Source organism: Artibeus jamaicensis, unplaced genomic scaffold (assembly GCF_021234435.1).
Source record: "Artibeus jamaicensis isolate MK-2021 breed Jamaican fruit bat unplaced genomic scaffold, CSHL_Jam_final scaffold_754, whole genome shotgun sequence".
NCBI classification, from domain to species: domain Eukaryota; kingdom Metazoa; phylum Chordata; class Mammalia; order Chiroptera; family Phyllostomidae; genus Artibeus; species Artibeus jamaicensis.
Genome location: NW_026522054.1, coordinates 441694 through 469317, shown reverse-complemented (window position 1 = coordinate 469317; position 27624 = coordinate 441694). Strand labels below are relative to the sequence as shown.

Below are 27624 nucleotides of genomic sequence, written 5' to 3'. Positions count from 1 at the left end.
GGGCGGCAGGTCGCGATCACTTCCGGGTTATTTGGGGCCGGGGGAACGGCGGCAAGGGGGTGGGGGGGCAAACCTGGGACGGTGACGGTAGCCCCGCGGAAGTTAGGGTCGCAGCTGAGTTCGCGCGACGGAAGTAAGGGTCCGTAGCTGCATTTACGCCCCGCCCTCGAGCCCGAAGCGGATTGTGCGCATGCTCACACGCAGCAGTCGCTGACTCCGCTTCCGGTGGTTGTTCCTGCAGTGCCAGACTCAGGATCCGAGGTTTAGTGGTGCAGGAAGGGTCCGGCTTTAGGCAGGTAGGGCCCCCGGGTATGGGCCGGCAGTCACTGCTGGCAGTCCGGGAGGAACTGGAAGGGCTGCGCTAGCGTTCACCAGTGTTCTCCAGGCATGTTTTTCCTGATGCGCCGCTCCTTGGGTTCTGAGAAGGGGGCACAAGGGTGGCAACGTTTTGGTTAAGGTTAAGGTGGTACGTGCGTGACACCTCTGTAGTTTTTGAGAATTTGGGAACGAAGAGCGTCTTCTTTAAGGACTCCTTAAAACACACGTGCATGGGATTTAAATTCCGTGTTATTTAAAACCCTTGCTGCTAACTACAGAATTTGATTTTAGAAGATACACGCTGGATCCGACGTGAAGTAGCTAAATTCGAGGCGGGGTCACTAGGTAGAAAGCTAATGCAGTAATCTAGACTCAACTTCAAGGTGTTCTGAACGAGGGAGGGTAGGGGTGTAGGATTGTGGAGAAGAGGGAAGGCAGTTTCAGTAGGACCTATGTTATAACGAACCATCGGGTGTAGACTATCTCCTCATCTTGCTGAGGTTGTGCCAGGTGACATTACTTCCCTAAACCGTTTCTTTTTTTCAGCATGAACATGGAAAAAAAATCATAGAAAGTCTGTATGGATTAAATTAGTTGATTTATGTGCCCAGTGTATAGAAAGGGCCAGTAAATATTAGCTGGTATTACTATTGTATTGTTTTTGTTAGTTTGCATTATTTTGCTGTTTCTCCAGACTTGAGTTGGGTTTTCTTTGTGTTATTGTTTTAACTCCAGAGGTCATATTTATTGTTGTGTTTTTTTGAAACGTAACATTTTTCTGTTTTTTGGATGGATCATTTATTTCGGCTGATGCTGACGTAAGTTTGTTTTCCGAAGGAACTACCAGTACAATGAATTTTGCTAACCAGCTAGATTTTAAAATGTCTGTTTTTCTGTATCACTCAGAAGACTGTGGACTAAGATGTACAGAAAGTAACTGATAATTCTCATTTTGAAATAGGTATGAGTGATTTCAGCGAAGACTTGCTAAGGCCCGTGACTGAGGATGACCCAGGGGAACGGAGTGTGGGCTCTGGTTCAGGAATGCGTTTTCCTTGGTTGCAAAAGCTTGTAGAGAGTGTGGGTGAGTGAAACAACATATGACTGTTTGCTGTCAGCGCAAGAGATCAGAGTCAGTGTGGATACAAAATGAAGAACCAAGCTGGTTCAGTTTTCAAGATAGGAATAAATACATGAGGGTTTCTTATGCTGTAGTGAAAAAGAAATAATAAAAAATAGGTTCTTATTTCTTTTAGAATTCTTTTCCTTTGAATTAATAACAGTCCATATTATGGAAGATACTTTTTTTTTCTCTCATTGAGCGCTTATTATATCCCTGGCATCGGCTGACTGTTGGGTCTGTGTAGATGAAGAAGATGTGGTCTTTGGTACCTAGGAGGTACTTTTAAGAAGTTGCTCCTGAAATTGCATTGAAATAATTACTAATAGAATTGGTCTATAACAGATTTTGAAAGCAGGATATTTCTTCCCATTTCCATCTGATGTGAATATAAACACATTTCTCTATGAGATAAATCCCGTATAAGGACATGTAGAAGAAGTGATGATCTGTATAAGGACATGTAGAAGAAGTGATGATCTGTATGTTGCCATGCTGGACGATGTGGTTCTGGGAATGCATTTGAACCAGTACTTTCTTCATTGCCCTCAAATTCCTCTTTCCTAATCTAACCTCCTCTCTCCCACCCCGCCCCCCCTTTTGTGGCTGATGGATTGTAGGCGGGGGTTTTTTCTTACTTGATAAGAGAGAAAAAAAGTTTAATTAAATAGAGAAGAAAAAGTGCCAGATTGAGAATACGTTCAGCAGGAGTCCCAATACCAGGCTCTGTCAACACAGGGCAGTTACTCTTTCTAGTAAAATAATATAGGTCATGGGGTGGAGGGTGAAGAAAACCTGTGAATTGTCCATGTGTCCTAACCTTTGACCTTGTGCAAATTAGTTGCCTTCGTAAGGTCATTTTTAGTTCCTTTTTTCTCTAATGTTCTGTGTCCTAAAATATCCAAACTCAAAAAGAGAAAACAGGGCATTTGAAAATAATTGGCCCCAAGTAAAATGCTAACATACAAGTGAAAAATGACATTTCTTCACAGTGCAGCACATTTACGTAATGGTAGCTTTAATCTGAATTTGTTGTTGATGTAAGAAACATCCAAACCTGTAAAGAACTTTGAGCCCCAACTGATGACAGTTACTGGGAAGCAAGGTCTCCAATACTGCTTTTCCCTTAGTTCTAGACTTTAGCTCCAATTTTTTTATCTTTTCATCTAAATCTCGTCTCATGTAATTATATCAGTACATTCTCAGTAAGTCTTTGTGCTGGGCATTTTCAAGATAAGGAAACCGGATCTCAAATAGCTCTTTAAGTGCTAGTCTCAGGAGTCAAAGCCATGTCTATCTTAAAGCCCATGCTTTTTTTTTTTTAGGTTTTACTTTTTATTTAGAGGGGAAGGGAGGGAGAGAAACATTAATGTGTGGTGGCCTCTCTCACATGCCCCCAACTGGGGTCTTGGCCTATAACCCAGGTATGTGCCCTGACCAGGAACCAACCAGCAACCTTTCAATTCACAGGCCAGTGCTCAATCTACTAAGCCACACCAGCCAGTGAGTAGAGCTTATACTTTTAATGACTGAACTATATGAGAAAAACAAACAGATAACATGTTAAGTTTCTGGCATAGAGTGTCCAGCATAGTGAGCAATACGAGTTTCTTCTCATATTTTATTTTTGCTAATGAATGCACAAGGTTCAAAGACTCTTCTCTTTAATCTTTGTAGCGACTGGAGGGAAAAAGGAGAAGGATTTTGCTCAGACAACGAGCACTTGTTTAGGTTTCATCCAGGAAGCTCTGCTGAAGCACCAGTGGCAGCGAGCGGCCGAATACATGCACAGTTACTTCCAGATCTTGGAGGATTCAGACAGCAACAAAAGGCAGACTGCGCCCGAGGTGAGTGAGGTGTGGGCCCCGGGGAGGGCTTACTGGTGTTTGGGCGATTCAGCCTTTTGAGCTCCACCCAGAATAGCTTTTGTAGGGTCTCAAATTGATTTAAAAGTATTTTCAGATGGAGTGTTTGTACAGGGGCATTATCTCACACACTCTTGTTACTTACTGTGATTTCAAAGGAGACTAAAAATAGTTTGAATTCTGAATTCTCAGATTTCCCTAACATTGATTTATTAATTCAGATAATTCATTTTTCCCCCTTGCCATTATTTTCCCTTCTCTATAGGATGCTTCCTATCATCATACAAACATGTTACTGATCCATCTTAAAATCATTCTGACCCCCTCTTCCTCCATCGGCCCCATTTTCCCACTCCCCCGCTCAGCAAAACTGGAAAGAGTGTGTGTGAACCTGTTTTCTCCAGTCTCCGGTTGGGCTTCCCCGACAGCCACTGTCCCCATTTCCCCAAATGCTCTGTCAAGGTCAGCAGTGCTCCATGTTGCTAAATCCAGTGGCAGTTCTCAGTGCTCATCTAACTTGATCTGTTGGCCTTAGGTCATTGCCTCCTGTGTGATAAACTGTCCCCTGGCTTCCAGGACACGAGGCTTTCTCTGTTCTCTTTCCTGCCTCACTGGCCTGCCTCTGTCTCCTTTTCTCCCTGCTCCTCTTCCTGGCCCAGAACTCAGGCCTTCGTCTTCTCTCCCTGAACCCACTCGGGGTGACCTCTTCCCCCTCCATAGCCTTATCTTTGGTCTCCGTGCCAGAGGTTCCCACTCATGCACCCGTGGCCCTGACATCTCTCTCATTTCCATGTAAAAGAAGAGCCCTGGTCTCTGTCACCAAAGTTCCAGTGCTGTGGGGAGAAAATGAATTTCATTGACATTTGTCCGTGGCTGGTAAAAATTCTTAAATTGGAGTTCTCCATCTAGATTACATACAGTCAATAGTAATGAAGCTTGTTGAGGTCTCAGGCGGTGTCTATAGTCTGTGACCCTCATTTTGTAGATAATAAAGACGAAACCAAGAGCAATGAAGAAACGATATTAATAGAACCCAAGTTTTTTGATTCTTTTCATTGTTAAAATTTTTATCTTCAGTGTGTATCTTATCTGCCTACCTTTTTAGACTACTAACTTAAAAATGGCACTGTTACAGTTACCTGGAATTTTGATTCAGTTGCTGAGATGGATTGTATCACATATGATACCATGTTAGTCTCACTGGGTGAAGTGCAGTACAATGTTGCTGGAGGTGGTATCAAATAAAAGGAATTAAAGGGTGCTTTTTAATGTTGTAATCGTGAAAAAGGGCTTTCTTTAGACATTGGTTAAGGCAAAGATTTTACATGTTTGTTAGTAATTTCTGTTTCGACAGATTATATGGAGACTCGGAAGTGAAATTCTCTATTACCATCCCAAAAGCAGCGTGGAGACCTTCAGCGCCTTTGCTGACAGGATGAAGAACATCGGCGTGATGAATTACTTAAAGGTGAGGGCGTGGACTTTGTGCTGCGCCTCCGCGGCGCTCTGGTGCCGGAGTCGCTTTTCCCGGTGGTAAAGGGTAGCAGGTGAAAGGTAGGGACAGAAAGGTAAGACTCCTGGATAAATAAGAGAACCGGAAAGAAAGCGGTGTTGTGAGGACCATTTACTTCTCCATTTCCGCTCCCACCGTATTCTCTGAGCAAAGTACCTTCTGCTTGTGCATCTCTGGCTGCCAGAGCCCATCGTTCGGGGACGGTATCTGTGTGCGTTGTGGTGATGGGCCACGTCCTCACCCTTCGCCTAAGTCCTCGGAGCTCTTAGGAATTGGCGCTTTGGGGAAAGGATAGAGCTGAACAAATTGGGAATTTGAGTACATGAGGACGTTTTTCCCAGCTTTATCGAGATGTAATGACACATGACATTGTATAAGTTTAATGGGTGCAGTGTGATGCTTTGCCGCACGATACACTGTGCGAGTTATCGCGGGAAGGTGAGTTAGCGCGTCCTTCCCCTCGAGGAGTCACCACTGCGTTGGTGGTGGTGCTGCTGTTACGCTGAGAGCAGTAAAGCTCCGCTCTCTCAGCGGCTTTCAGGTGAGCAGGTCAGCATGGTCGGCGGTGGTTAGCGTACTGCACTGCAGGTCCCCGGCACTTACTCATCTTATACTGGACCTTTGTGGCCTTGGACCGCCGCCTTCCGCTCTCCCCGCCCTCAGTGGCCACCACTGTGCTCTCCATTTGCATGGCTTTTGCGTAGCATCTGAGCCAGGACACTGTCTGCAGAGCCCAGGTTCTTTCCCCTGGATCTCGCTGCCTTCTCTTTGTGAGCTTATGTAATTTTACTCTCATTCACCTCGTGTTGTTTCTGGTGTACTTTCTCTTGTCTAGATTGAAATATAAAAAATATGTATATTTTACTTATTTTGGAGAGTGGGGAAGGGAGGGAGAGAAACATCAGTGTGTGGTTGTTTCTCAAGTGCCCTCAACAGAGGACCTGGCCCACAACCCAGGCCTGTGCCCTGACTGGGAATTGAACCAGTGACCCTTTTGTTTGCAGGCCGGCACTCAATTCGCTGAGCCACACCAGCTAGGGCAGGTTGAAACTTCTGATGACAGGGACAGTGCTGTGAGATCATTGGTGCACTAGCTACCCAGGTCTCGGCGCAGCGAGGACCACGTGTGGACCGAGCTCTCTGACTAATTGCTGTGTGAGGACCTGAAGGTCAGGGGCATTTCCTTGTCGCCGTTGCAGATCTCCTTACAGCACGCGCTGTACCTCTTGCACCACGGGCTGCTTGACGACGCCAGCAGAAGCCTCAGCCAGGCGGAGACGTGGCGGTACGGCGACAAGTCCACTTCCCAGGAGGTGCTCATCAACCTCGTTCAGGCCTACAAAGGGCTCTTGCAGTATTACACCTGGTCTGAGAAGAAGGCAGAGCTGTCCGAGCTTGGTGAGTGGGTCTGCGTGAGCTTGTCCTGTGGTGATGGGGCTGAGTCACGGGGACCTTAAGGGGGAGTCAGTCCCCCAGCTGTCCAGCTGGGCTTTTCTCCGAAACTCCTGAGAACAGACGTTTCCATGGATGTACAATTCTCAGTCATCATCCTTTACGTTTTTGATAGATCAAAGAACTTTTCAGACAGAAATTACACAATTTGTAAGTTACGTTGATGACTGCTTTAGGTTCATTGCTGTTTTTAAACATGAGTCCAAGAAGGATGATCATTTTCTTTAGCAGGTGTTACTGCATATAATCAGTGTTGCCTGTGGGTTTAGAATGGGGTTTAGTGTATTTTCTTACGTTGTTTTTCAGAATGATATGTCGAAAGTGCAGAGCAAGATGAAGTTGCTCCATCTCTGTACAGGGGTCATGACAGACAGTTTTCTTGATTGACTGACTGTGCCGAAAGCTGGCCCCGTGTCCTCACACGGGTCCCCTCGCTCTGATCGTTTCTGTGGGGGGGTGCGCCGCTGTGCCAGCCCCTGTTTGTCATCTTTAGAGCTGTGGATTCCCTGCGTTTTCTCTCCCTCGTTCAGGTTTTCTCTGTCGCGTCTCTGGGGTTCGCCCCTTTCTTGTTACGTTCTCGTTCTGTGCCCGGATCTCTGTGCACTGTTTATTTACCGCGGCGTGTGTGCTGAGCAGCATTTCCTTGGGAGGCTTGTGAGATGAGCAGTGTTTTTTGGGTCTCGGGTTCCTGCTTTTACTAATCTCAAAATGCCCTTCCCTCTCTCTAGTTGTTTTCTCTCCCGAGATCATTCTGAACCTCTGCCTGCTTCCCGGTGACCTGGTCAGGCCCCTGTGCAGTCTCCTTACCCAGAATGCCCTCCGCCCTTCTGCACTCACTGGACCTCGTGTTCTCTTCCTGGTGGGTCGGCCACATGTCCAGCCTGTATCGTGTGGTTCGTCATCTCTTGCTTCTTAATTGTTCTGAGCTTTGTCAGGTGTAGCTTCTCGTTTACGCCAGTCTGTCTTTTGAGTTCACATGTCTGTCTTTCTTTTCTTTAGTTAACTTGCCATAACGCCCACTGTAATATTTTCAAGGGCTTGCTGATGTCGATCAGGTAATCTTTAAAGTCAGTGTTTACTTCTCGCACATGGTCAGGTTGAACTTAAGTAGCTATCTGATGATGAAAGCAGCTGGAACCTGGCCTGCGCCGCGTCCCCTCCATGGACGGGTGATTCAGAACCTTCCTGCGGCCGACACTTTGTCCTGTGGCGGCAGCAGGTGAAGGTGGGCTGTCGCGTGGAGCTCTTCGGGTGATTTCCAGCCTCAGGTGTCTGTTTAACTAAAAAGTTAGGACTAGTTCTATGTAACCAAGCTCATAAGAACAAAACTGTGCCTCGAGTTGGCTTGGAACCGTTTCCCTCTGCTCCTGTGGCTGCCCTGCTTGGACTTGATGTGCGTGGTGACGGGGGACCCCCTTCCAGAGCAGGTTCACAGCCAGCTTATGCTTTCTTAGGGATCTGCCTTTTTTCTTTAAAATCTCTTCCTCTGTCCTTTCTTGCCTACTTTCCCCTTACCACCCCATTTCCAGGTTATGTTGGTATTTATTCAGTGGTCCACCAGGGAGGTCCTTATTTTGGTGAGGATTACTTATTGGCTAAAAAGTAGCAGTGGTCCCCAAAAGTACTTTGGTTTTCTGTTAGCTGTTGCTTTTGAGAGACTGAGTAACTTTCTTTTTAAACCTATAAGATTATGAAATATACGGAAAGTCCTCACTCAATGTTGTTGGGATAGATGCTGTGACTTTCAGTGAACTGACAGGTGACCGACCTGGTTTTACCCTGGGCTGATGGACATAAACCAGAGTTAAGTTCCTCTGGCATGTCATCAGCGCTGCAATGAGACGGCGTGAACGCAAGGTGTCATTTGAGGACCTTTGAGTGCACAGAAAAGGTCTATAAAATAGATGTGTGATAGAAAGAATGTGCATGTAATCACCGCCCAGATCCAGGACCTTGCTGTGCAGAAGGCTCCCCTGGGTACCTTCCGGACCACACCGCTCCTGTCCCGTCTCCAGAGGACCGCTGTCCTGCCTGTCCCTGCAGCCACACCCTTGCGTTTCACAACACTGCCCACTCCGGGGTGTGTCTGTGGGCAGTGCCGTGAGGGTTGCTTGCCTGGGAGTGTCCTGTTTGTGCATTTTGTTTAACATTAGTTTTTAAAACAGTCCGTTGTATGATCGTCATACAATTTATTCCTTCTATCTGTTGATGGCCATTTAGGTTATTAGCAGTTTTTGGCTATTAGAGATAATGTCTCAAGTTCTTGGGCACGTGTACTGGTCCACATAGGTGTGTGTCTCCAGAAGTAGAGTCGTTGTCATGGAGTGTGTGCATTTTCAGCTTTAGTGGATGATAGGCTGAACCCTTTCCAAAGTGGTTTCCAATTCATTTTCCACTGGGAGTCTGATCAGGGTTTTCTTTAGTCTGTAATCTCTTTCATGTACGTTCTGCTAGATTTTTCACGTCACCCAATTTGTAAGGTGTGGTGATCTCTTGTATTTTTTTTTCAAAAGACAGCTTTATTGAAAATCGAGATGTAGTTCTGAATACAATTCATCCATTAAAAGCACACAGTTGAGTGCTTTGCGGTACACGCACAAAAAGCTGTACATCCATCACCATCACCTGTTCCAGGGGGAAGAGCTTCTGAGGAATTAGTTATTCTTTATTTGTTATAATTCACCAGCAGAGCCCTTGGGGCCTGCTCTTTTCTCATGGGTACTTACTGCCGGCCGGTTCGGCGGAAGCCTCCCATACTGGATGACTCTCAGGAACCTCTCTCTTGTTTTTGAGCAGATGGGGGTGACTATGCCCATCACGCCGTGTCTCAGGGTGTGCTCGACCACGGCTGGAAGACCTCCGCAAACTTCCGTTCGCTGGTCCAGACCCCCGGAGTCTGGGACCCGTTTGTGAGGAGTTACGTGGAGGTAAGTAGACTCTTCATGAAGTTTTATTAGTTTCATTGAAGCCTAATCTCTGTGGATCGGAAGGAAACTAAAATGTTTAAAATTGTTTAAAAAATAAGATGTGTGTTTTTTGGTCTGCGTAACTGTTGTTCATAGTAGTGCACTGTCAGTGTGACTTTGTGTTTGTTTTTACCACTGGACAGTGTGTCATAGACAAATACAAACTAAATAGCAGCCTAGCTGTAAACATCAACCTGTGTTGTCCTCACTGAGCTGAGAGGAAACGCAGCAGGATCGTTTATGATTCAATGGGACGAGGTGGGAAGGAGGCAGAAATCCGAAGTTAGGTCACCACGTATCGGGTGAAGAATAACGGCTTTTAGGACGTTCATGAGGACGTCCTGTTTGCGCAGTCACTGTGAAGCGACCGAGGGGCCTCGGCGCTGGGCACTGGGAATAAACCATCTAAACAGTTTGCCTTTTGAGTGGTTCGTGGGTGCCGAAGTGGTAATTGGGTTGTCAGAACATGATCCATCCAGCAAAATGCTGGTGGGTCTGGAAGTACCTGGGGAGGGTGGGGATGAGAGGGGAGGGATCCACTCCTTCCGGGGCTCGGGTTGACTAGGCACCGAGGTTCTCGGCCGCCCTGTGCTCCGCGTCCAGCGCCGCATTTCTTACAGGGCAGCGCTTCGGTGGAGGTGCTGCACTTCTCGGTAACAAAGTGTGACAGGGAAACTGTGGGGACCCACATGGGCCTTTGTTGTGAGTGACGTCTGTGCTCCGTAGAGGTTGTGAGAGGCACTGCACTGGCAGGCACAGGAGCTGGCCTTCCCCCTGTTCCCAGGCAGCGAAGGCTGTTGTCCAGTTTCGTGACCTCCTCGTACCCATCAGTGAGTCGGGCGTTACCTTTCACACAGGTGTCGCTAAGACAGCGTGTCTGCTTCTGTAGATGCTGGAATTCTGTGGGGATCGGGACGGAGCCCGAGAGGTCCTCACTAATTACGCCTACGATGAGAAGTTCCCGTCAAACCCGAATGCGCACGTCTACTTGTACAACTTTCTAAAGAGAGAGAAGGCTCCAAGGGAGAAGCTCATAAGTGTGCTGAAGGTATAGAATATTTAGTCAGTGTTTGAACGGGGTTGGGGATCTACTTGAAAGCCTTCATGTGAGTTCATCGCTTCCCAGCTTTCGCACTGCAGCGCCCCCGGAACGAGGCAGGGTCGGTGTGGGGGTGCGAGGCACTGAACCGGGAGGCTGTCCGCTCCAGGTCGCGGCCCTGGCCCACCCCACTGAGCCTGGGTGGGGGGATCCGCATTTCAGGGGACCCCCCTTGCCCCCCAGCTTGGAAAGTTCTGCATTGCTGTTTGTTTGAAAATCACCTGTATTGAAATTTACCTATGACAAAACACGTGTTTTAAGTGTACACTTAGAACAAATATATACACCCATGTAACCACCACGATACCCAAAATATGGAGCTTTTCCATCAGTCTAGAAAGTCCCTTTGTTTTACAGCCAGTCCACCCCCCACTCCTGGCCCCGGCAATCCCTGAGCTGCTCTCTGTCACCATCGGTTAAATCAATCTCTTCTAGAATTTCATATAAATGAAATCTTACCGTATGCACTCTTTTCTTGCCTGGCTTTTCTTGCTCAGCGTAATGTTTTTGAGCTTTATCTGTGCTAGTGTCTCGGTGGTTGTTACTTACTGCTGCTGAGTAGAATTCCATGTTCACGCAGTCTCTTTTTGATGGACGTTTGTTTTTTTTTTCTACGTGTGGCCATTAGGAATGCTGCTGTGAACGTTCACGTGCAAAGTCTTTGTGTGCACATAGATTTTCGCTTTTCTTGGGTATCTGCCCGAGAGTGGACTTGCCGGGAAGTGTGTATGTGACTTCCTAAGAAACTGCCTGTTTTCTGAAGTGACTGTACTGTTGACCTTCTCATTGTCAGTGGACGAAAGACCAATTTCTCCACATCTTTGTCAACATTTGGTTTTGTCACTCTTGAATTACAGCCATTCTATTTTTGTGGTGGTGTCTCATTGTGGTTTTAGTTTGCATTTCCCTAATGACTGTTGAGCATCTTTTTAATATGCTTATTGGATATTTCTATGTCTTATTTAAAGCATTATTTATAACTTTGATAAAGTATAGTTTATGCATCTTTCTTTTCTAATTACTTTTTACTTACTAATACTTTTTGTCTGAGAAATCTTTGCCTACTCAAGCTCATGAAATTCTCTTCTATGTTTGTTTCTAGAAGCGTTACAGTTTTATGCTTAGACATATTATTTTTCAGTGGATTTTTTTAGTGCAGTGTGAGGTCAGGGTCAAGGTCCATTGTTTTTCATATGATTTGTTGCAGCACCATTTGTGGGAAGGACTATCCTTTCCCACTGAATTACATTGGAAGACCTTGTTGAAAATCAACTGACCCTGTGTATCCAACAGAAAATAACTATGTTGGACATTTCCTTGCCTTCAAGACCAGGTGGGCTTAGAGAAATTCAGTTTTTCCTTTTGAAAACTGCAGTGTTTGATTTTAAGAACTCAGTGATGAGTTTATTAGCCGTTGCACATAACAGAAGAAAGGGTTAATGGGCTGTATGGGAAATACCAGGTTAATGTATGGAAAGCAGAAAGGACAAAGAGGGCAAAAAGAGTGTATGAAGGACTCGGCGCAAAGGTCTGATGTGGTCACCGCCCAGGGGAGGGGCAGCAGAACAGGGCCAAAGCAAACAGGCAAACAAGCAAACAGACAAAAGCCAGTGTTCGCAGAGCTAATATCTAAGAACTTTGTCAAACTGACCAAACATTTCTGGAGTTCTGATAATGCTCTGTTTTCTTGATCCGGCTGCTGATTACATAAGTGTGTATAACTTTGTAAATATTTATTGAATGACACACGTAATTTGTAACGTGTCTATTACATGCTATATTTTAACAAAAAGTTTTTGAAAAATCTAAGTGAATTCAACCATATACAGAATTCTGTATGTAAGACTATGATTTTGTAAAAACCAAATTTTAATAATATTCTCAGATACTATTATTGATTTCCCTTTAAAAAGCTATTTAGAAGAAAAAAAGTTACTTTGTGTTTTATAGGAAATTATTTCAGTATAAAGTCAAAGAACCTCAGCAAGCAGACAGAATGAATTCATTTTTAATGTTAAATGTGTTAGGATGAGAAATACAATTTTACTTTAAATTCTGCTTTTATTTATTTATTTTTTACAATGTTAACTTTTTTTATTTTTTTGATTTATTTTTTTAATTTTATTGATTATGCTGTTGCAGTTGTTCTATTCCCCCTTCCATTCCCCTCCACACTACCCCCCATCCCCACCATTACCCCCCCTTTAGTTTATGACCATGTGTCTCAAGTCCTTTAGATTCTATATTTCCCATGCTATTCTTGCCCCCTCTTCTATTTTCTATCTACTATCTATGCTACTTATTTTCTGTACCTTCTCCCCCTTTCTCCTCCTCCCACTCCCCTGTTGCTGACCCTCCTTGAGATCTTCATTTCTATGTTTCCACTCCTGATCTAGCTGTCCTTTTAGTTTGCTTTCATTTTAGGTGTGGTTGTTAATAACTGTGAGTTTGTTGTCCTTTCACTGTTCATGTTCCTCTTTAACTTCTTTTTCTTAGATAAGTCCCTTTAACATTTCATATAATAAGGGCTTGGTGATGATGAACTCCTTGAATTTGATCTTATCTGAGAAGCACCTTATCTGTCCTTCCATTCTAAATAAAAGTTTTGCTGGATAGAGCAATCTTGGTTGTAGGTCTTTGGATTTCATGACTTGGAATACCTCTTTCCAGCCCCTTCTTGCCTGTAAGGTCTCTTTTGAGAAATCAGCTGACAGTCTGATGGGGACTCCTTTGTAGGTGACTGTCCCCTTAGCTCTTGCTGCTTCTAGGATTTTCTCCTTCATTTTAATTTTGGCTAATGTAATTATGATGTGCCTTGGTGTGTTCCTTCTTGGGTCCAACTTCTTTGGGACTCTGAGCTTCCTGGATTTCCTGGAAGTCTATTTCCTTTGCCAGATTGGGGAAGTTCTCCTTTATTATTTGTTCAAATAAGTTTTCCACTGATGGCTGTTCCTCTTCCCCTTCTGGTACCCCTATAATTCGGATGTCGGAGCGTTTAAAGATGTCCTGGAGGTTCCTAAGATTCTCCTCATTGCTTTGAATTCTTGCTTCTTGACTCTTTTCTGTTTGGCCATTATTTGCTTTCTTCTGGTCCACTCCATTGATTTGAGTCCCAGTTTCCATTTCATTGCTATTGATGTCCTGTGCAATTCCATTCATTTCAATTAGTTTTGCCTTCATATATTTGTCTAATTTGTGGCTATAATCAACCAGTTCTGTGAGGATCCTGATGACCAGTGTTTTAAACTGTGCGTCTGAGAGTTTTGCTATTTCTTTAGCGCTTAGATCTATTGGCTCTGGGGCTTTGAGATCTTCTTGCGCCATTTTTGGTCTGTTTGCGCCTTTAAGTGTGAGAAGCGGTGCCTTGGACTCCCAGGTCGCTGGGTTGTGACGCTGTATGTGGGGGCGTGGTCAGAGCGGGGAAATGGCGGCCCCCTCTGCTGTTTCTCACAGCTGGGTGAGGATCAGCGCCTCAGGTGGTTCACCTGGGCCAGGCCACTCAGAGTCGCTGGGTTATGACGCTGTACGTGGAGGTGGGGTCAGAGCGGGGAAATGGCGGCGCCCTCCCTGCCGCTTGCCGCGGGGGACCCGCTGGGCCCCGGTCCAACCGCCCACTGCCTCGCCTGTCCACCCGCGCACAAATGCGCGACCACAGTCAACATGCAGCACCGCTCCCCCGCTGTCTCCCCCGAGGTCGCTCTCCTGGTCACTCACTCACTCGGTCGCTCACTAGGTCCAACCCTGCGCCTGGATTCCGAGCGCCTGGATTCCACGCGTCTGGATTCCGCGCCTGAGTCCGTCTGACCGAGTTTTCCTGTGCAACCCCGCTTTACCAGCCGCTGGTTTCGCCCCTTACCAGTCAGGCTGAAGAATTTGTTGTTAACGGACTTCTGAAAAGTTCAATTTTCCGTGAAGGAGAAAATGAAAGAATTTCCACATGCTTCCCCCACTCCTCTGATTATCTCATTGTTGTCAGGGATTTAAAAAAAAATAGTTTCAGATTGAACACTTTCTATACCCAAATTGAAACTGGATAAAAGCAAAGCATATGTTAAGTCTGTGAGTCATTCACTGAGGGTCTGTTTGACAGTCAGAGCTTTATTTTAAAGTAAGCTGAAATTTGAGAAGTGCCTTTTGCATGGGTAAATTTTACAAAATTACTCTTTCTTTCAGATTTTGTATCAGATTGTGCCATCTCATAAACTGATGTTAGAATTCCATAGGTTACTGAGAAAATCAGGTAAGTCACGTGTGTTTTAAATCTCCTTGCTGGACGGGGGTGGGGTGGAGGGGCGCGTCAGCAAACCCCCGCTCGCCAGTGCTATGGACCGGGTTCCACTGGACCACAGCCCACTCACCGACCGGTCGGCCGCGGCTGCCTTTGCACAGAGCCGCAGAGCCGCTTAGTTGTGACCGAGACCATGTGGCTCGGAGCTTAAATATTTACCATCTGGCCCGTTACAAAAACCTTCACTGACTTCTGCTGTAGTATGTTAGGCAACAGTCCGCAAAAGAGAAAGGGCTTTACTTTCTGTAATTCACCTTGTTTAATCCCTACTGCACCCTAGCTCCGTGTAGACAAGAATGTGTCTTCACGGGGAAAAACGGCCCAAGTCCAGTCGGTGCTGAGACTGTGTCGGTGCCTCTGCCGGGGGAGGAAGCACAGGTGAGGTGCTTCAGTGGGGCAGCTCTTTAGGTGAGGCCCTCGGTGTGCACTTGGCCCTCCGACAACATAGGTCCGGACTCTGGGTCTACCGACATGCAGGATCTTCAAAGTACATACCGTAAAAGTGTTTTCCTTAGGTCTCTCCAGCTTGCTGTGTTGTAGGAGTACAGTATATAATACAGAGAACAGACAAAGTACGTGTTGTCGGTATGACTTCTGGTCAACAGTGAGCCATTAGTAGTTAAGTCTTTTGGGACTCACATGTTAGACACGGGCCCTGGCTGGAGTGGCTCAGTGGATTGAGTGCCAACCTGCGAACTGAAAGGTCACTAGTCCAATTCCCAGTCCCCACTTAGGGGAGTGTGAGAGGCAACCAGTTGATGTATCTCTCACACATCAATGTTTCTCTCCCTCTCTTCCTCCTTCCCCTTCCCTCTCTCTACAAATGAGTCAATAAAATCTTAAAAGTTAGACAGGGACTTTTGACCGTGGGGATGGGGGTGTATTGACACCCCTAACTCACGCGTTCAGCAGTGCAACCCACGTAGAGATCAGACTCAGCACTCCAACTTTGAGGGTGGACTGAGTTATTGGACTTTTCAGATGCACCGCCGGAGAGTATGAGTGCCGTGAACTGGTTTAGTCCGTTTACCAGCCTGCGGGGCTTGTGCTTCAGCAGCATTTTACCCACCGAGCGTATTGTTTCGGCTCTGTGTGTGCGCTCGGGCGCTGTGCGTTGCCTCTGATCACTGTGCCCATTGCAGAGCAGGAAGAGCACCGCAGGCTGGGCTTGGAGGTGCTGTTCGGAGTCCTGGATTTTGCCGGATGCACTAAGAACGTGACTGCTTGGCAATATTTGGCAAAATATCTCAGACAGACCTTAATGGGGTGAGTAAGACACATGGTATTTATTACTGGGTCAGCATAAGTAACGTTTCCCAATATTATAGCTGATACCTGTCAGTTTTTAAGTAAAGTTCTTTGCCTGTGTTGTTGGGTTTCTTGAACTGTGTGTTCTGCTGCTTTCTTCTGAGACCATCAGAAGCAAGGACACACCAAGTCACAAGTGTTTCCTACAAAAATTCAAGATTTTTTTATGCTCGCAAAGTCAGTCCCACCACACCGTCAGGGAATATGTGGTTTTTCAAATCGGAAGAAGGACAGAGGGGTCCCTCCTACCCTGCGAGGCCCCCGTAAAGCTCTTTGTGATCCGCACGGCACCAAGGTCACAGATCCCAGCCGCTTTCACACCGATTCACTGGGGTTGTGGGGCCTTGCGGGATCATCGTAGGTGTCTGTCCAGCAAACGCGAAGCGCACTGTGAGCTGGGCATCGAAAGTGACACCTTTCATCACGATACCTACCAGCAGTGCCACATTCTTAGGGAAAGGAGCGGCCCTTGTTGTTTTCACTTGGTGGGAAGAAAGGACATCAAAAACCGTTTTCTTTATTAACTGAGTCCATGTTAGTTGGTTAGGACGTTCATGGTCAGTGGGAGTAGGTTTCAGGCTTCGGCTGTGGCCTTGGAGTTAGAACAGGGCTGACTGTACAATGTTCCTGGGGCGTTGATGTGCTCACAGCAGAGTGCTTTGCAGGTCTAAAGCCCTGTCTAGACCGCTGCTAACCACGAAGTTCCCGAAGGCAGAGAAACGTGCTGCCCCTGTTTTGAACTTGGGGGGTTCTGCCAGGTGGGTCCCAGATAGGCCTTCGCTCAGTTCAGTGATTGACGAGCACTCAGCACCGTCCGGCGTGGCTGCCCACCCGTGTGTTCGTCGTGTGTGGGGGTGGAAACGGCATCTGAATGTGGGCAGTAGTTTTTTGTAACATGTAATTTAAAATAAGGTTTTAAAGTAACTTTTAATTAGTAATAAAATCTAACATTTATGGAACATTTACCATGCGCCAGACAGCACGCCAAGGGGTCTGTCAGAGACGGCCGCATTGCGGGGCCGGTGCGACCCCGGCGACAGTGCTGCGAGGTGGTGCCGCTGATGCCCTGGAGGGGACTGAAAGAGCTCGGGGAGGCAAACACGTGGTCGGGCTGCACCCGACGGAACATGGGAGGCCTGAGAGGTGCGTCCAGGGCCTTGACCTCCCAGCCCGTGCTGCTGCCTGTGCGCACTGCCGACTGACCCCACTGCTCAGTTAATTGGGCATGGGACCTGGGGACAGACAGAGCCGACAGGGTGCACTGTGCGCACTGCCGACTGACCCCGCCGCTCAGTTCATCGGGCATGGGACCTGGGGACAGACGGAGCCGACAGGGTGCACTCTGGCCTGTGCTCTGCCGGGCTCAGACGGGAGCTGGGAGACGTCCTCCTTGTGGTCGCTCCGCAGGCTCTGGAGTTCACAACCTGGCAGTGGAGCTCCATCTCCACCCTTGACCTTGTGCTTGACGTTTTCTTTTCCAGAAATCACGTTGGCTGGGTTCATGAGCAGTGGACTTCCAGGAAGAACTGGTGGCCAAGCTTTCACTTCAGCTTCTTCTGGGCAAAAAGTGACTGGAAGGAGGATAAGGCTTTGGCTCACGAGAAAGCCTTCGTGGCGGGGGTGCTGCTGGGGAAAGGTGCGTGTTTGTGTCTTTTCCATCTGGATGTGGCCTTGGGACAGTTTTGAAATCACGGAGTGTAACCGTTCACTCATCTTACAGCTCACCTTGTGCAGTACACGTGGGCGTTAGAGGCTAGAAAAATAGCTGTTGCATAGGGAAGCCGGTGAACAGAGAAATGAGTCCTGGGTTGGGGCCAGGCCGTCTGTGGGCTCGAAGCTCCGTGCCTGAGAAACCGGGATGCTACGCTGTGGTGTGGTTGGTGTTCTGCTCTGACGCCAGTACCTGTGGGGCCCGTGAGGTACAGGTGCAGACTGTTTACGCAGCAGACGGCCATTTGGCCGTGTAGAAAGTCTCCTGGGATTGTCTGCTGTATCAGAAATAGGGAAATGTTCTTCATTGACCTTAATGTTTTATGATAGCTTTATATTGTATTTACTTAACCTGTGCCTATAAGGATGGAACATTTTCACTTAAGAAAAAGTCTCTCTCCCATTAATTTAACTTAAAAATGGCATGTGAGCAAGGGAAATCAGTGTTTTCTCTGTGGAGTGTGTAGGCTGCTCACACCCTGACTTGCTGTGCATTGCTGGCACATGGTGAGGCTGCAGAGCGCGTTCAGAGGTGAACGGCATGGGCTGCGCAGTGACCTCGAGTACACAGGTCCTTCTTAGAGTGTGACGTGTGTACAGAGAGTTTTCAGGTCACTTTTCGACGAGGTTTATGTTAGGAGTTCGTATTTTCAGCGACTGTTTCAGGTAGCTACCGAGATTGCGCGAATGCTGGCTCTGTAGGAGGAAAGAGGTGAACAAGCGTGGAAGCGATTGTAATGTTTCTAACAAGCTGATGACAGGGGACAGAAATGGGTTGCGAGCTGTGACTCCTCGTTTAGGAGCGTAGAGGTCTCTGCTACTGCCTTCTCAAGGTGTCTGAGTTTGAGCAGAGTCCCAAGACCTGGGTTAATTTTCCAGTTCTGTCACATAACTTTCCATGTCACTTCAGCCAAGCAGCCAACCTTTGGGAGCCTTCCCGTGAAATGGGCATCGCAATACCTGTCCACGTTTGCAAATGACGCCTCTGATGAGGGGCCGTTATACAAAACACACGAAGAGCTCGCGCAACTCTACAACTCAGATACTCAGTCCAATTGAAAAGTGGGCAGAGGACCAAAACGGGTCTTCCGGTGCGCACCAGGCGCCTCAGCGGAGCCACGCGGTCACCATCCCGCTCCTCGGCAGGTGGCTGGAAGGACCGGATCGTTTCTGATCCCCTCTGGCCTGTGATTGGTGTAATCCTCCCCATCAGGGTTTTCTGCAGAGAACCTCCTGATTGTCAGAGATGCCTCTTTCGCTGCTTCGGAAGCTGACACAGAGGGAATCGGCAGTAATTTGCTTTGGAGAAGGCTCATTTGTCACGTGAATGTGTAATGTGGGCATCCCCTTTGCAGGAGGCAGGCTCACATGTGCGCTTGAACTCCAGCGCCCAGAGGCTGCCTCATGGGCGGGAAGCCGGGCCGTCCAGTGGTGCGGGCCCGCGAGCGAGCTCCGGGCAGCTCGGTGCAGGTGGCGCCGTCTTGCTGCTTCCACAGTCACAGTGCCAGGATTGAAGCAACGTTAAAAACGCAGAAACCTACTGGAAGAGTTCGATCAGTATTAAAACTATGTTTCTTTATTCCTTTAGGTTGTAGATATTTTCGGTATATTTCAAAACAAGACCATCAAGTTTTGAGGAAGAAAATGAAGCGGATAAAGAAGTTAGTGAAAAAATACAGTATTGTAAATTCAGGACTCTGATACTGAATTTAAGTTATTTCACATTAGTAGCTACAGTGTTGTAGCTCAATAAATAATTATCGAATGTATTTATTTATTTGGTATTTTAAGAAGATAGTTTTTATATGGCTACGAAAAGTAATTTTATATATTTTTCTATTTTGTTTACTGTTTATAGATAGACAAACAGCCTCACTACCTCTGCTCTTTGTAAACAAATGTTTTTTCCTTTTTTGTACTGTTAGATGTAACATTTATTAAATATATTTGTTTAATCAGAGAATATACCTCTATGGCAGTCATTGTTATCTGCAGGTAATTTGCCTGACTCTGTGTAACAAATATAACTGTGATACTGCTACATGAATTGAGTTCTTCTTTTAGACCCTAAATGACCCACGTTAGAGTTGCTGTCACGAAGAATGTTTTGGTGATGAGTTCTGTTGAGGGGCTTGGGAAACAGGTTTTGCACAGACTCCTCCCCTTGTGTCCCTGTGTGAAGACAGGCGGTTTGGGGTGTGGGGTGGGGGGTGCCTGTGCCTCTGGAGGGCTGGTTGGGGCGGTGAGGGTGGGGGGCCGGCTGCTTCGGCCGCTGCTGGGTGAGCTTCCGAGGGCTCCAGGGCCGCTTGTGTATCTGGCATCGCAACCTGAAGACATGCTCTGGACTCCCCGGGGCCCTCCTTCCTCTCGGAAGCTAGGAAGCAGCAGCAGGCAGCTGGACGGTGGAGGAGACCGCCCGAGGAATGGCGTCCAGGGCCGCACCGGAGGCCCAGCGGCAACGCTTGGCTCCGAAGCCAAGACGACCTCCAGGAATATGAGTTGAGCTTTGCAGCATCTTGAGGAAACTGGTGGAGTGAGTGTGTCCGCAGATTCGCTGTTCAGAGAACGAGCGTCCGCGTTCCAGGGAGGCTCGCCGACTTCGGAGGGAGTCCGGTATTTAGGTGGCACACCTTGTACTTTCCCATTGACTTTAAACCATCCGTGAGGAAACTGGGGGACACGCCATGCTTTGTCGGTGATTTGATTCAGTGTTCGATATTTAGTAAGAAGTGACTATCAACAAACAAGCACCCAAACTTATACGTGTGAGGCAAGTGGGTGCCCACAGGGACCAGAATAAAGCAGGTGGAAGCTGCCACCTGCAGCGGCAGCCCCGTGGCGGACGTTGTAGCTGATTGTACACCAAGCGCAGCGTGAAGCAAGAACCGGATTTCTTTCAGGTCCTCCAAGATAAGGCCAGTTTCCTGAGTAACGGTTGCTGACACTTACTGAGCCCTTCGGACTTTGCGCTTTGTCATGTCCCCCCACAAACCCTGCGGATCATCCCTGTCTTACCAAGAGAGGAGCTGGGCCCTCAGAGACGGAGTAACTTGTCCAACGTCACAGCTGGTGGGTGTTGGCATCAGGCCTGAGTTGGGGACCCCATGTTATTCCAGAAACAGTTATCAGAGGCCTGTTATAACATGCCTGGGTCATGTATGAAGCAAAACGCACTCTTTAAATATTCACGTTGAAATTCGCACTAAGGGCAGAGGAATATCTCCAAAGCAGGCGTCGATCTGGCAAAAAAGAGGACCCAGGTGCCTGCTTCCTGATGAACTGTCCCCACAGTCCTTGCAGTCCCCTTGTTGTCACTAGGTCCCATGCCCTCCTTTTCCTTCACTGTCCCCTCTCGATTCATGAAATGTCCTGCCTTCCCCTCACTCTGAAGACACACTTTCCCGATCCCAGGGCCCATACAGTTCCCCTGCCTGCCCGCAGCTCCCTGCTGTCTTCCCAGGTCCACCCCCAAGTCCCTGGGGGGCCACTGAGCCCCAGGAGCACTGGAACCTGGGCTTCCACAGCCTGATGTCTGGGCTGAGGAAGGAAACCTGTGTTCTCACTCCAGGAGCCTGCTGGTCTTGCAGGAATTCTCTGCCCTTCGAATGAATCACAGCACCTCTCTGCACAGACCCTTTTTGCTCAGCAGCCGTGCATCCCCATAAATCAGCAGGAGGTGCCTGGACTTGGCCAGCTTCAAGAGCCGGGAATTGGAGGGGACAGGGACACCTCTTACTTCTTTCACGAGAGACACTTGGCTACCCAGCCCACAGAAGGGACACTGCTCATAAGTCACCTCGGTGAACTTGGTGAGCTCGTAAGAGAAGGAAGGAAGAAAACCGGGGGGGGAGGGGGGGGAGTAGTTTGTGGGGGAGGTGGGAATTAGCCCAGAACCGGGAAGCCAACATGAGTGAAGAGCAGGCTGACAGTTGCTCAGGCCAGAATGACGAGGAAATCTGTCCTTGGGGGGCATCTGAGCCGGCAGGTCCCCTGGCTCCAACCCCTTCTGGCACTTTCTGCCTCTGCCTTGCATTCTTGCTGGATCAGGTGGGCTGGCTGCAGGGGCACCCCCAGTGCCAAGGTTCTGGGTTTGATCCCTGGTCAGGGCACGTACAAGAATCAACCAGGGAATGCGTAAGTAAGTGGAACAGCAGATGAATGAATCCATGTTTCTTTTCTCTATCTCTCTCAAGTCAATCAGTAAAAATAAAAAGAAATCATCAGGTATCGCAGATGAGATTCACTTCCACCACTGTTTTGTCCCAAATAAACAATGGGGGTCCGTGGCGTGTTTGGGACATGCAATCGACGGAAGCCTGTAGCCCCTCTGCAGCAACGAGGGTTTTCGATTCTCGCTCCAGACCAGGGATCCTTTTTGTGGTTTGCAGGGGCCGCAGCACGAGGGCGCCCGGTGTCCCTGCAGACCCTTCCTGGACACCTCATTATCTAGTGCTCGGATGAAGGCAGTCCGAGGGGGTGTCCTCAGGGAGTGTCCCTGCTCACAGACCCCTCCCAAGGGGAGGACGGTAACGAGAGTGTGTCGGCGCCCAGCTGCCGGGCAGCCGTCACTCTGTGGGGCCCAGCAGAGCCCATGCATCTCCCACTCCACACAAGGCCTTCTAACAGGGGCCCCTGCTGGCCATGAATTCAAGGGAGAAGGTTTCTTAATCACCAGAGCTGAAGCTCTGGGCTCTTCCAGTTTGTGATTGAATAGACATTTCCTACTGTAAAGTTGAGAGTGAGTGTATAACACACACAGCAATGTATTGAATTCGTGCAATGACACAGATGTTGTGCCAGGTCCATGAAGGTGTTCGTCACAGCACCGACCCAGTGACAGAGCAGGAGGGTGAGGGAGTGAGAGTAACTGCCGATCACTGAACACTTTCTAATGTGCTACCCGGCAATCGGGAGGTGTTATTATCCCCACTGGGGAAATGAATAAATAAGGCGAGGGTGACAGAGGTGGAGAGGTGGCCCAGGACAACACACGGCTGTGACCGGAGTGATCGGAAGTCACACCCTGCTCTTTCTAACTCCAAAGCTGTGTTCACAGAGTCTCTACAGCCCCGTCCCTCGAAGGGAACTGCAAAACGAGGGGGAGGAAGGTGTTCCTCCTGAGAAAGGCGCTCTGCATTCAGGAGTTCCCACAGGAAGACACAGGAGGTGTCGGGGCCCTTTCTGAAGGAGACAAGGAGACAGTGGGTGGAGGTGACTTCTGAGAGTGTGGAAAAGACCAGGAGGAGATGCTGAACACAGGGAGTTAGGAACCCAGGACTGAGGAAGGTGGAAATTGGGGAGAGGGAGGCAGGGGCTGGGGGAAGTAACGGCCCAAAGAAGGGGCCATGTAAAGTGACCAGTCAGTGGTTCTCAGCCTAGAGAATGCCTCAGGGTGTCACAGAGCATCCTTATCGATAGGGGAGAGGTGGGGAAGGACATGGGGGTGCATGAGGGAGAGTTCTGGGAGCAAAGAGATGATGAAGGCGGTAGCTGGTTTGGCTCCATGAACGTGAGCAAGACTTCCCTCTGCTGGGCCGCCTCTGGGTTCGTCTTTGGGGGCTGTCAGTCTGGAGTCTGGGTTCCCTCCCCGGGGCTCACTCCCTGCTGGGGCCACAAGCCACACTGAGCGTCCTCGGTGTCCACAGCTCTGTGTCTCGGCCCTGCCTCGTGTCCCGTGACTGCCTGCCTGTCCTCTTTTCTCAGGAAAGCTCTATTTCCTGGCCACCTCCTACCCAGGTGCCTATGCACCTCACAGATCCATTTACAAATTTGTTGACCCATCAAGGTGAGATTTGGTCTCATTTTCTCCTCGGGTGCATTTCTGTCAAGCCCCGATCTTTGTGACAGGTCATCGAAAGCGTCCTCACTCCCTGTGAATGACCAGAAATGACCAATTATGCTCAAGATGAAAAGTAGCTCAGTGAAGCCAAGCAGGACAGCAGCTCTCTGGGAACGATGGGCCCTTTAGTTGGCAATGGCCTCCTTACGGTTGGAAATGAGGAGTTTGAGCCTTGCTAGGAAGACTGGTCTAGACTGGTGGCTCCTGTGTTGTTTTTCTTGTTTAAATATGGTTCCGGAAACTTCTGTCGGGGACCGTCCAACAGTGGGTATTCACCTCTGACCACCTGCGGAAGCACTGCTGCTCTGCCTGCTGGGTTTGGTCCAGGTTCCCGAGATCTTCGGCAAATACCTTGAACTGCCAGGTTTCTTGGTGTCTGTCCCCTGTCCCTGCTGGAATTCAGTGGCAGTATGGACTCCTTCAGCAGCCTGTATGCTCTCTCCTGAGAGCCCACGGCTCTCAGAGGCTAACCGACCTCCCCCCGATCCTGCAGAAGCCACAGCACGCTTCCCATCTGGGCGGTTGTTGAGGGTGGGTGGTCTGAGCCTGCTGTGTGTTCATCCTGGGAGCTCTGTGCAGGTGTGCATTCCCCTGGGGATTCCTGCATGAAGCAAACACATCTCCCCACGAATCAGCTTGAAGAAAGACCCAGAGAGAAAACCTTCCCCTTAGGAGGCTTCCATTACCTATTTCCAGGGTGACGATCAGAAGACATTTGACAAATCTGTCCAGCTGCCCGTCAGGGCTCAGGAGCCAGGACCAGCTCACAGAGCATCTCTGTTTGGCAGCAGGGATCTCAGGTGGGAGGTCCTCGGGAGTCCCTGGAGGAGCTGAGGCCCCAGGCTGTGCCTGGGCGCGACCCCAACAGCAGGGTGTCCGGGGGCTGAATTTGCTGCTGGGCTCTCTCCACAACTGATCTGCCCCATGCATAGGTCCTGCTGTCAGGGGGTGGAGCCAAACGGGGTCTTCAAAGTACTTCCGGCGGCTGGTCGTGTCTGGTGGGGAGTTCTGCTCTGTCTAGTAACAGGGTTTCTTTGTGTGTGTGCACGAATCCCCCTTTCTTCCCGTCATCAGTTTCCTGACTTGGTTGGGGGATAATTTAGCTGTCCTGCATCACAAGACCATCTGCGATGAGAGGTCAGCCATCAAGCCACTGCTCCACAGGGAGGACACCTTTACTCATTCACCTTTCTCCTCAGGGTGACATTTACTGGGTGGTCACCGTGTCCCAGGCACTCACGCCGCCAGCGAGGCAGGCTAACACCCTGAATCTGCAGATAAGGCCACAGAGCCCAGCTCAGTAACATCGCTTGCCCGAGGTCCAGCTAGTGAGTGGGGCTGAGCGTAGGAGCTCAGTTTTCTTTGTGGATTAAAGTCATTTCCACTCCACCCATTTGCTTTGGTTATAATTACGTTGACATGCACAGACTTTTAAAAAACTTCTGTAGCTGTGGCTGCAAATTCCGCTCTGCCTGCGTATTAAGGCTGTCTTTACGGTAAATGCACCCGTCTTGGCGTTCTGAGGGCAGTTGCTTTATTTATGAGCAACTTTCCCTCCCTTCCATTTTGTTCTCCTGCCTGGGTTTGAATCTTGGCTTTGCCACCAACTAGTTATGTGACCTTGCGTCTGTTTTTAACCTTTGCATACCTCAGTTTCCCTGCTGCATGATCGAATAATAAGAGCACCTACCTTAGACGGTTATTGTGAGGATTCAGTGAGTTATAGTTATAAAGTATTAGGAAGCCTAAGCACTCTGTAAGTGTTCATCAAATAAATAAAGGAACTTTACTCATGTGGAACAGGGGTAATAGCAACAAGACAGAGTTGGAACGAGGCAGAGAAGGTGGTTAGGGGACTGGCCGGCAAGGTCCCTCTCTGCTCTGGGTAGCAGGAGTCTCTGTGGTTTCAGAAGCCGCACCTGGGGGCAGCAGTTCGAGAATGAGTGTACTAGAAGGCGGAGAGGCTGGCAGTATTTAAGGGACTGTGCACCAGTTATTCAAGGGATCTTCTTCGTCGTCGTCATCATCATCATCAGCTACGGAGCACTTGTTAGACATTTGGCACTGTTCCATGTATTTTTTGAATTTCATTTAAAAATTTAAAAAGTGATTTATTAATCACTTGTGGTGTGCCAAGTATCCACACAGCTCTCATTTAACCTTCACTATGACCCTGCAAGGAAAGGTACTATTACTTTTTCCATTTTGTAGATGTGGAAAGAAGCCCTTCACGACACTGCCGTCCGAGGGCCTGTGGGGTCCCTGTGACGTCCACGTCGTTTCCGCTCTCCGCCTGACCTTGTCCCCAGTTTCTGACTACACCTCACTCCATCCCCACAGATAAGGGGGCACTGAACCCAGACCTTGTAAAGGTGCCCTTTCTGGTGACCTCGGTTCTCTAGCGCCATCTTGTGTCCTCACTGTTTCTATCTGTTTGCAGACGAACACCCCGGGGCAAGTGCAAATACAAGCCAGTGCCGGTGGAAACCAAGAGTAAGTGGGTCCCATTCAGGCCACTCGCCAGTGAGTCAGTCTGTCCTTGTCTTTGACTCAGACCTTGGCACCCTCTGCAAACATGACAGCCCTGTTGGGTGGGAGGGTTTACTTTCTCACCTACGGCCTGTCCTGTCGTGGAGGGGTGTAACTTGTGGCTCAGTCCATACATCTCCTCTGAACACCTGCCTCTGTTGTGACCTGTTGTCTGTCATTCACTCATTCAATCAATCACTCATGTATTCATTCAATCACTCATGTATTCATTCAATCACTCATGTATTCATTCATCATTCATTCATTGAATCATTCATTCTTTCATGTATTCATTCATTCATTTGGCTTCATTCATTTAGTACTTCTGTGGCAGGTACTGTGCTGATGTCTGGGGATACAGCCATGAACCTGACCTGTAGGAGTTCAGAGTCAAATGGAAGGGGGGCCTGGTACTGTGGGCAAATAAAGAAATAGCTGTAACCCTGAGGCTCCTAGAGTGAGGACTGCTTCCTTGGGGTAGGATGGGCTGTCAGGAGAGACTCATAGAGGAGGGGCACTATCTTTAAGGGCACTAACTATTCCAGAGCTACGTGCCATTGGGGTGACCTATTCAAGAAATACTGTACTTAGATCAAAGACACTTACGGGGCTTAAACAATATTAATTTCAAAAGAATTTATGTTAAAGAGCCCTCATGCCATCATGGGTCTCCTGGGTGGTGCTTTCCTTAGAGCTACTTTCCCAGGACTTGAACTTCTCACTACACAAATGCTTGTTTCCCAGAGATGCTCTTGGAGTTGCTAAAGGGGCAGTCAGAGAGCTGCCGATGTGACTTCAGCTTCCCATCCAGACCCGGCCTCCTCTCAGAAAGGCTCCTCCAAGAAGTCAGCTTCTCCCGCAAGAAGCAGGAAGCTGTTTCGAGGTCTTGGGGCAGAGAAGGGAGTCCGGGTGCGGCCCCCAAACCCCCAGGGGAAGAGGAAGAAGAGCTGGAAGCCCCGCAGTGGCCCTGAGAGCCAGCCTTCCTGTGGCGGGGGCCAGCTGGAAGAAGTCTTCCTTGGACTGAGCAAGGAGACCCTCACCACGCAGAGCCTGCCGCTGTTCAACTGGGGCCTCCTTATACATACGGGAAGCAGGGATGGGGGTGGTTGGGGCAGGGATGGCGGAGAGAGCGTGGCTTAGGGCCTGAATGTTTTTCCAGGGGAATCTTGCTACTGGGACAGTGCTCCTCATCTGCTTCTGGCAGGAGGCAAAATCCCTCGGTGCCACTGCACCTGGATTGGGCACTGGTCTGTAAACCTGCTCAGATGCTGCCTGTCTCTGGTTTTGTAAATACCTACAACCTAAGGTATCCTAATAAATCAACCCTTGCTCAAATGGACACACACCTCTCGATCTTGAGAGTGTTTGGCATTAGCCTAAGAACCATGTTTCACTCTCATGCCACATCCCAAGTCTGAGAGGAGGCCTGGGGCCACAGGTTTCCAAGGGAAGCCCCTCTGAGAGGGTCATCTGCTTTGCAGGTGCAGAATAAGTAGTCTTAGCATGAAGGCATTTAAGGATCTGTAAAGGGTTTGTAAAAGGACATTTGTGTTGGTGAAGTGTTGACCCTTATGGGATCATTAGGGATATTTTTCTTGCCTCAGTGGGGCCTATTTC

The 27624-nt window shown here is 48.6% G+C and overlaps 1 protein-coding gene across 5 annotated transcripts; it reads left to right on the top strand.

Annotated features, from left to right (window-relative positions):
• The first annotated feature begins 192 nt into the window (after positions 1 to 192).
• Positions 193 to 27154, top strand: TAF1A (TATA-box binding protein associated factor, RNA polymerase I subunit A). Of its 5 annotated transcripts, XM_053659579.1 has the most exons (12): positions 193 to 296; positions 1280 to 1402; positions 3116 to 3285; positions 4658 to 4771; positions 6016 to 6214; positions 9065 to 9195; positions 10124 to 10282; positions 14507 to 14573; positions 15764 to 15887; positions 17411 to 17565; positions 25919 to 25971; positions 26752 to 27154. In XM_053659579.1, the coding sequence occupies exons 2-12, from the start codon at positions 1282 to 1284 to the stop codon at positions 26770 to 26772; spliced, it is 1314 nt and encodes a 437-aa protein (XP_053515554.1). In that variant the 5' UTR covers positions 193 to 296; positions 1280 to 1281; the 3' UTR covers positions 26773 to 27154. The 5 variants fall into 5 exon arrangements, with proteins under 5 accessions (XP_053515554.1, XP_053515553.1, XP_053515555.1 ...); XM_053659578.1 differs by lacking the exons at positions 25919 to 25971; positions 26752 to 27154 and adding an exon at positions 19228 to 19662; XM_037128359.2 differs by lacking the exons at positions 25919 to 25971; positions 26752 to 27154 and adding an exon at positions 19228 to 19662 and having other exon boundaries at positions 229 to 385.
• The last annotated feature ends 470 nt before the right edge of the window (positions 27155 to 27624 follow it).

Bases quoted from the DNA above. Each gene is read 5' to 3' on its own strand.
- TAF1A (XM_037128361.2), top strand. From the start codon at position 1,282: ATGAGTGATTTCAGCGAAGACTTGCTAAGGCCCGTGACTGAGGATGAC. The intron at 3,286-4,657 runs GTGAGTGAGGTG...CTGTTTCGACAG, and splicing joins AAAGGCAGACTGCGCCCGAG to ATTATATGGAGACTCGGAAG. The intron at 6,215-9,064 runs GTGAGTGGGTCT...GTTTTTGAGCAG, and splicing joins GGCAGAGCTGTCCGAGCTTG to ATGGGGGTGACTATGCCCAT.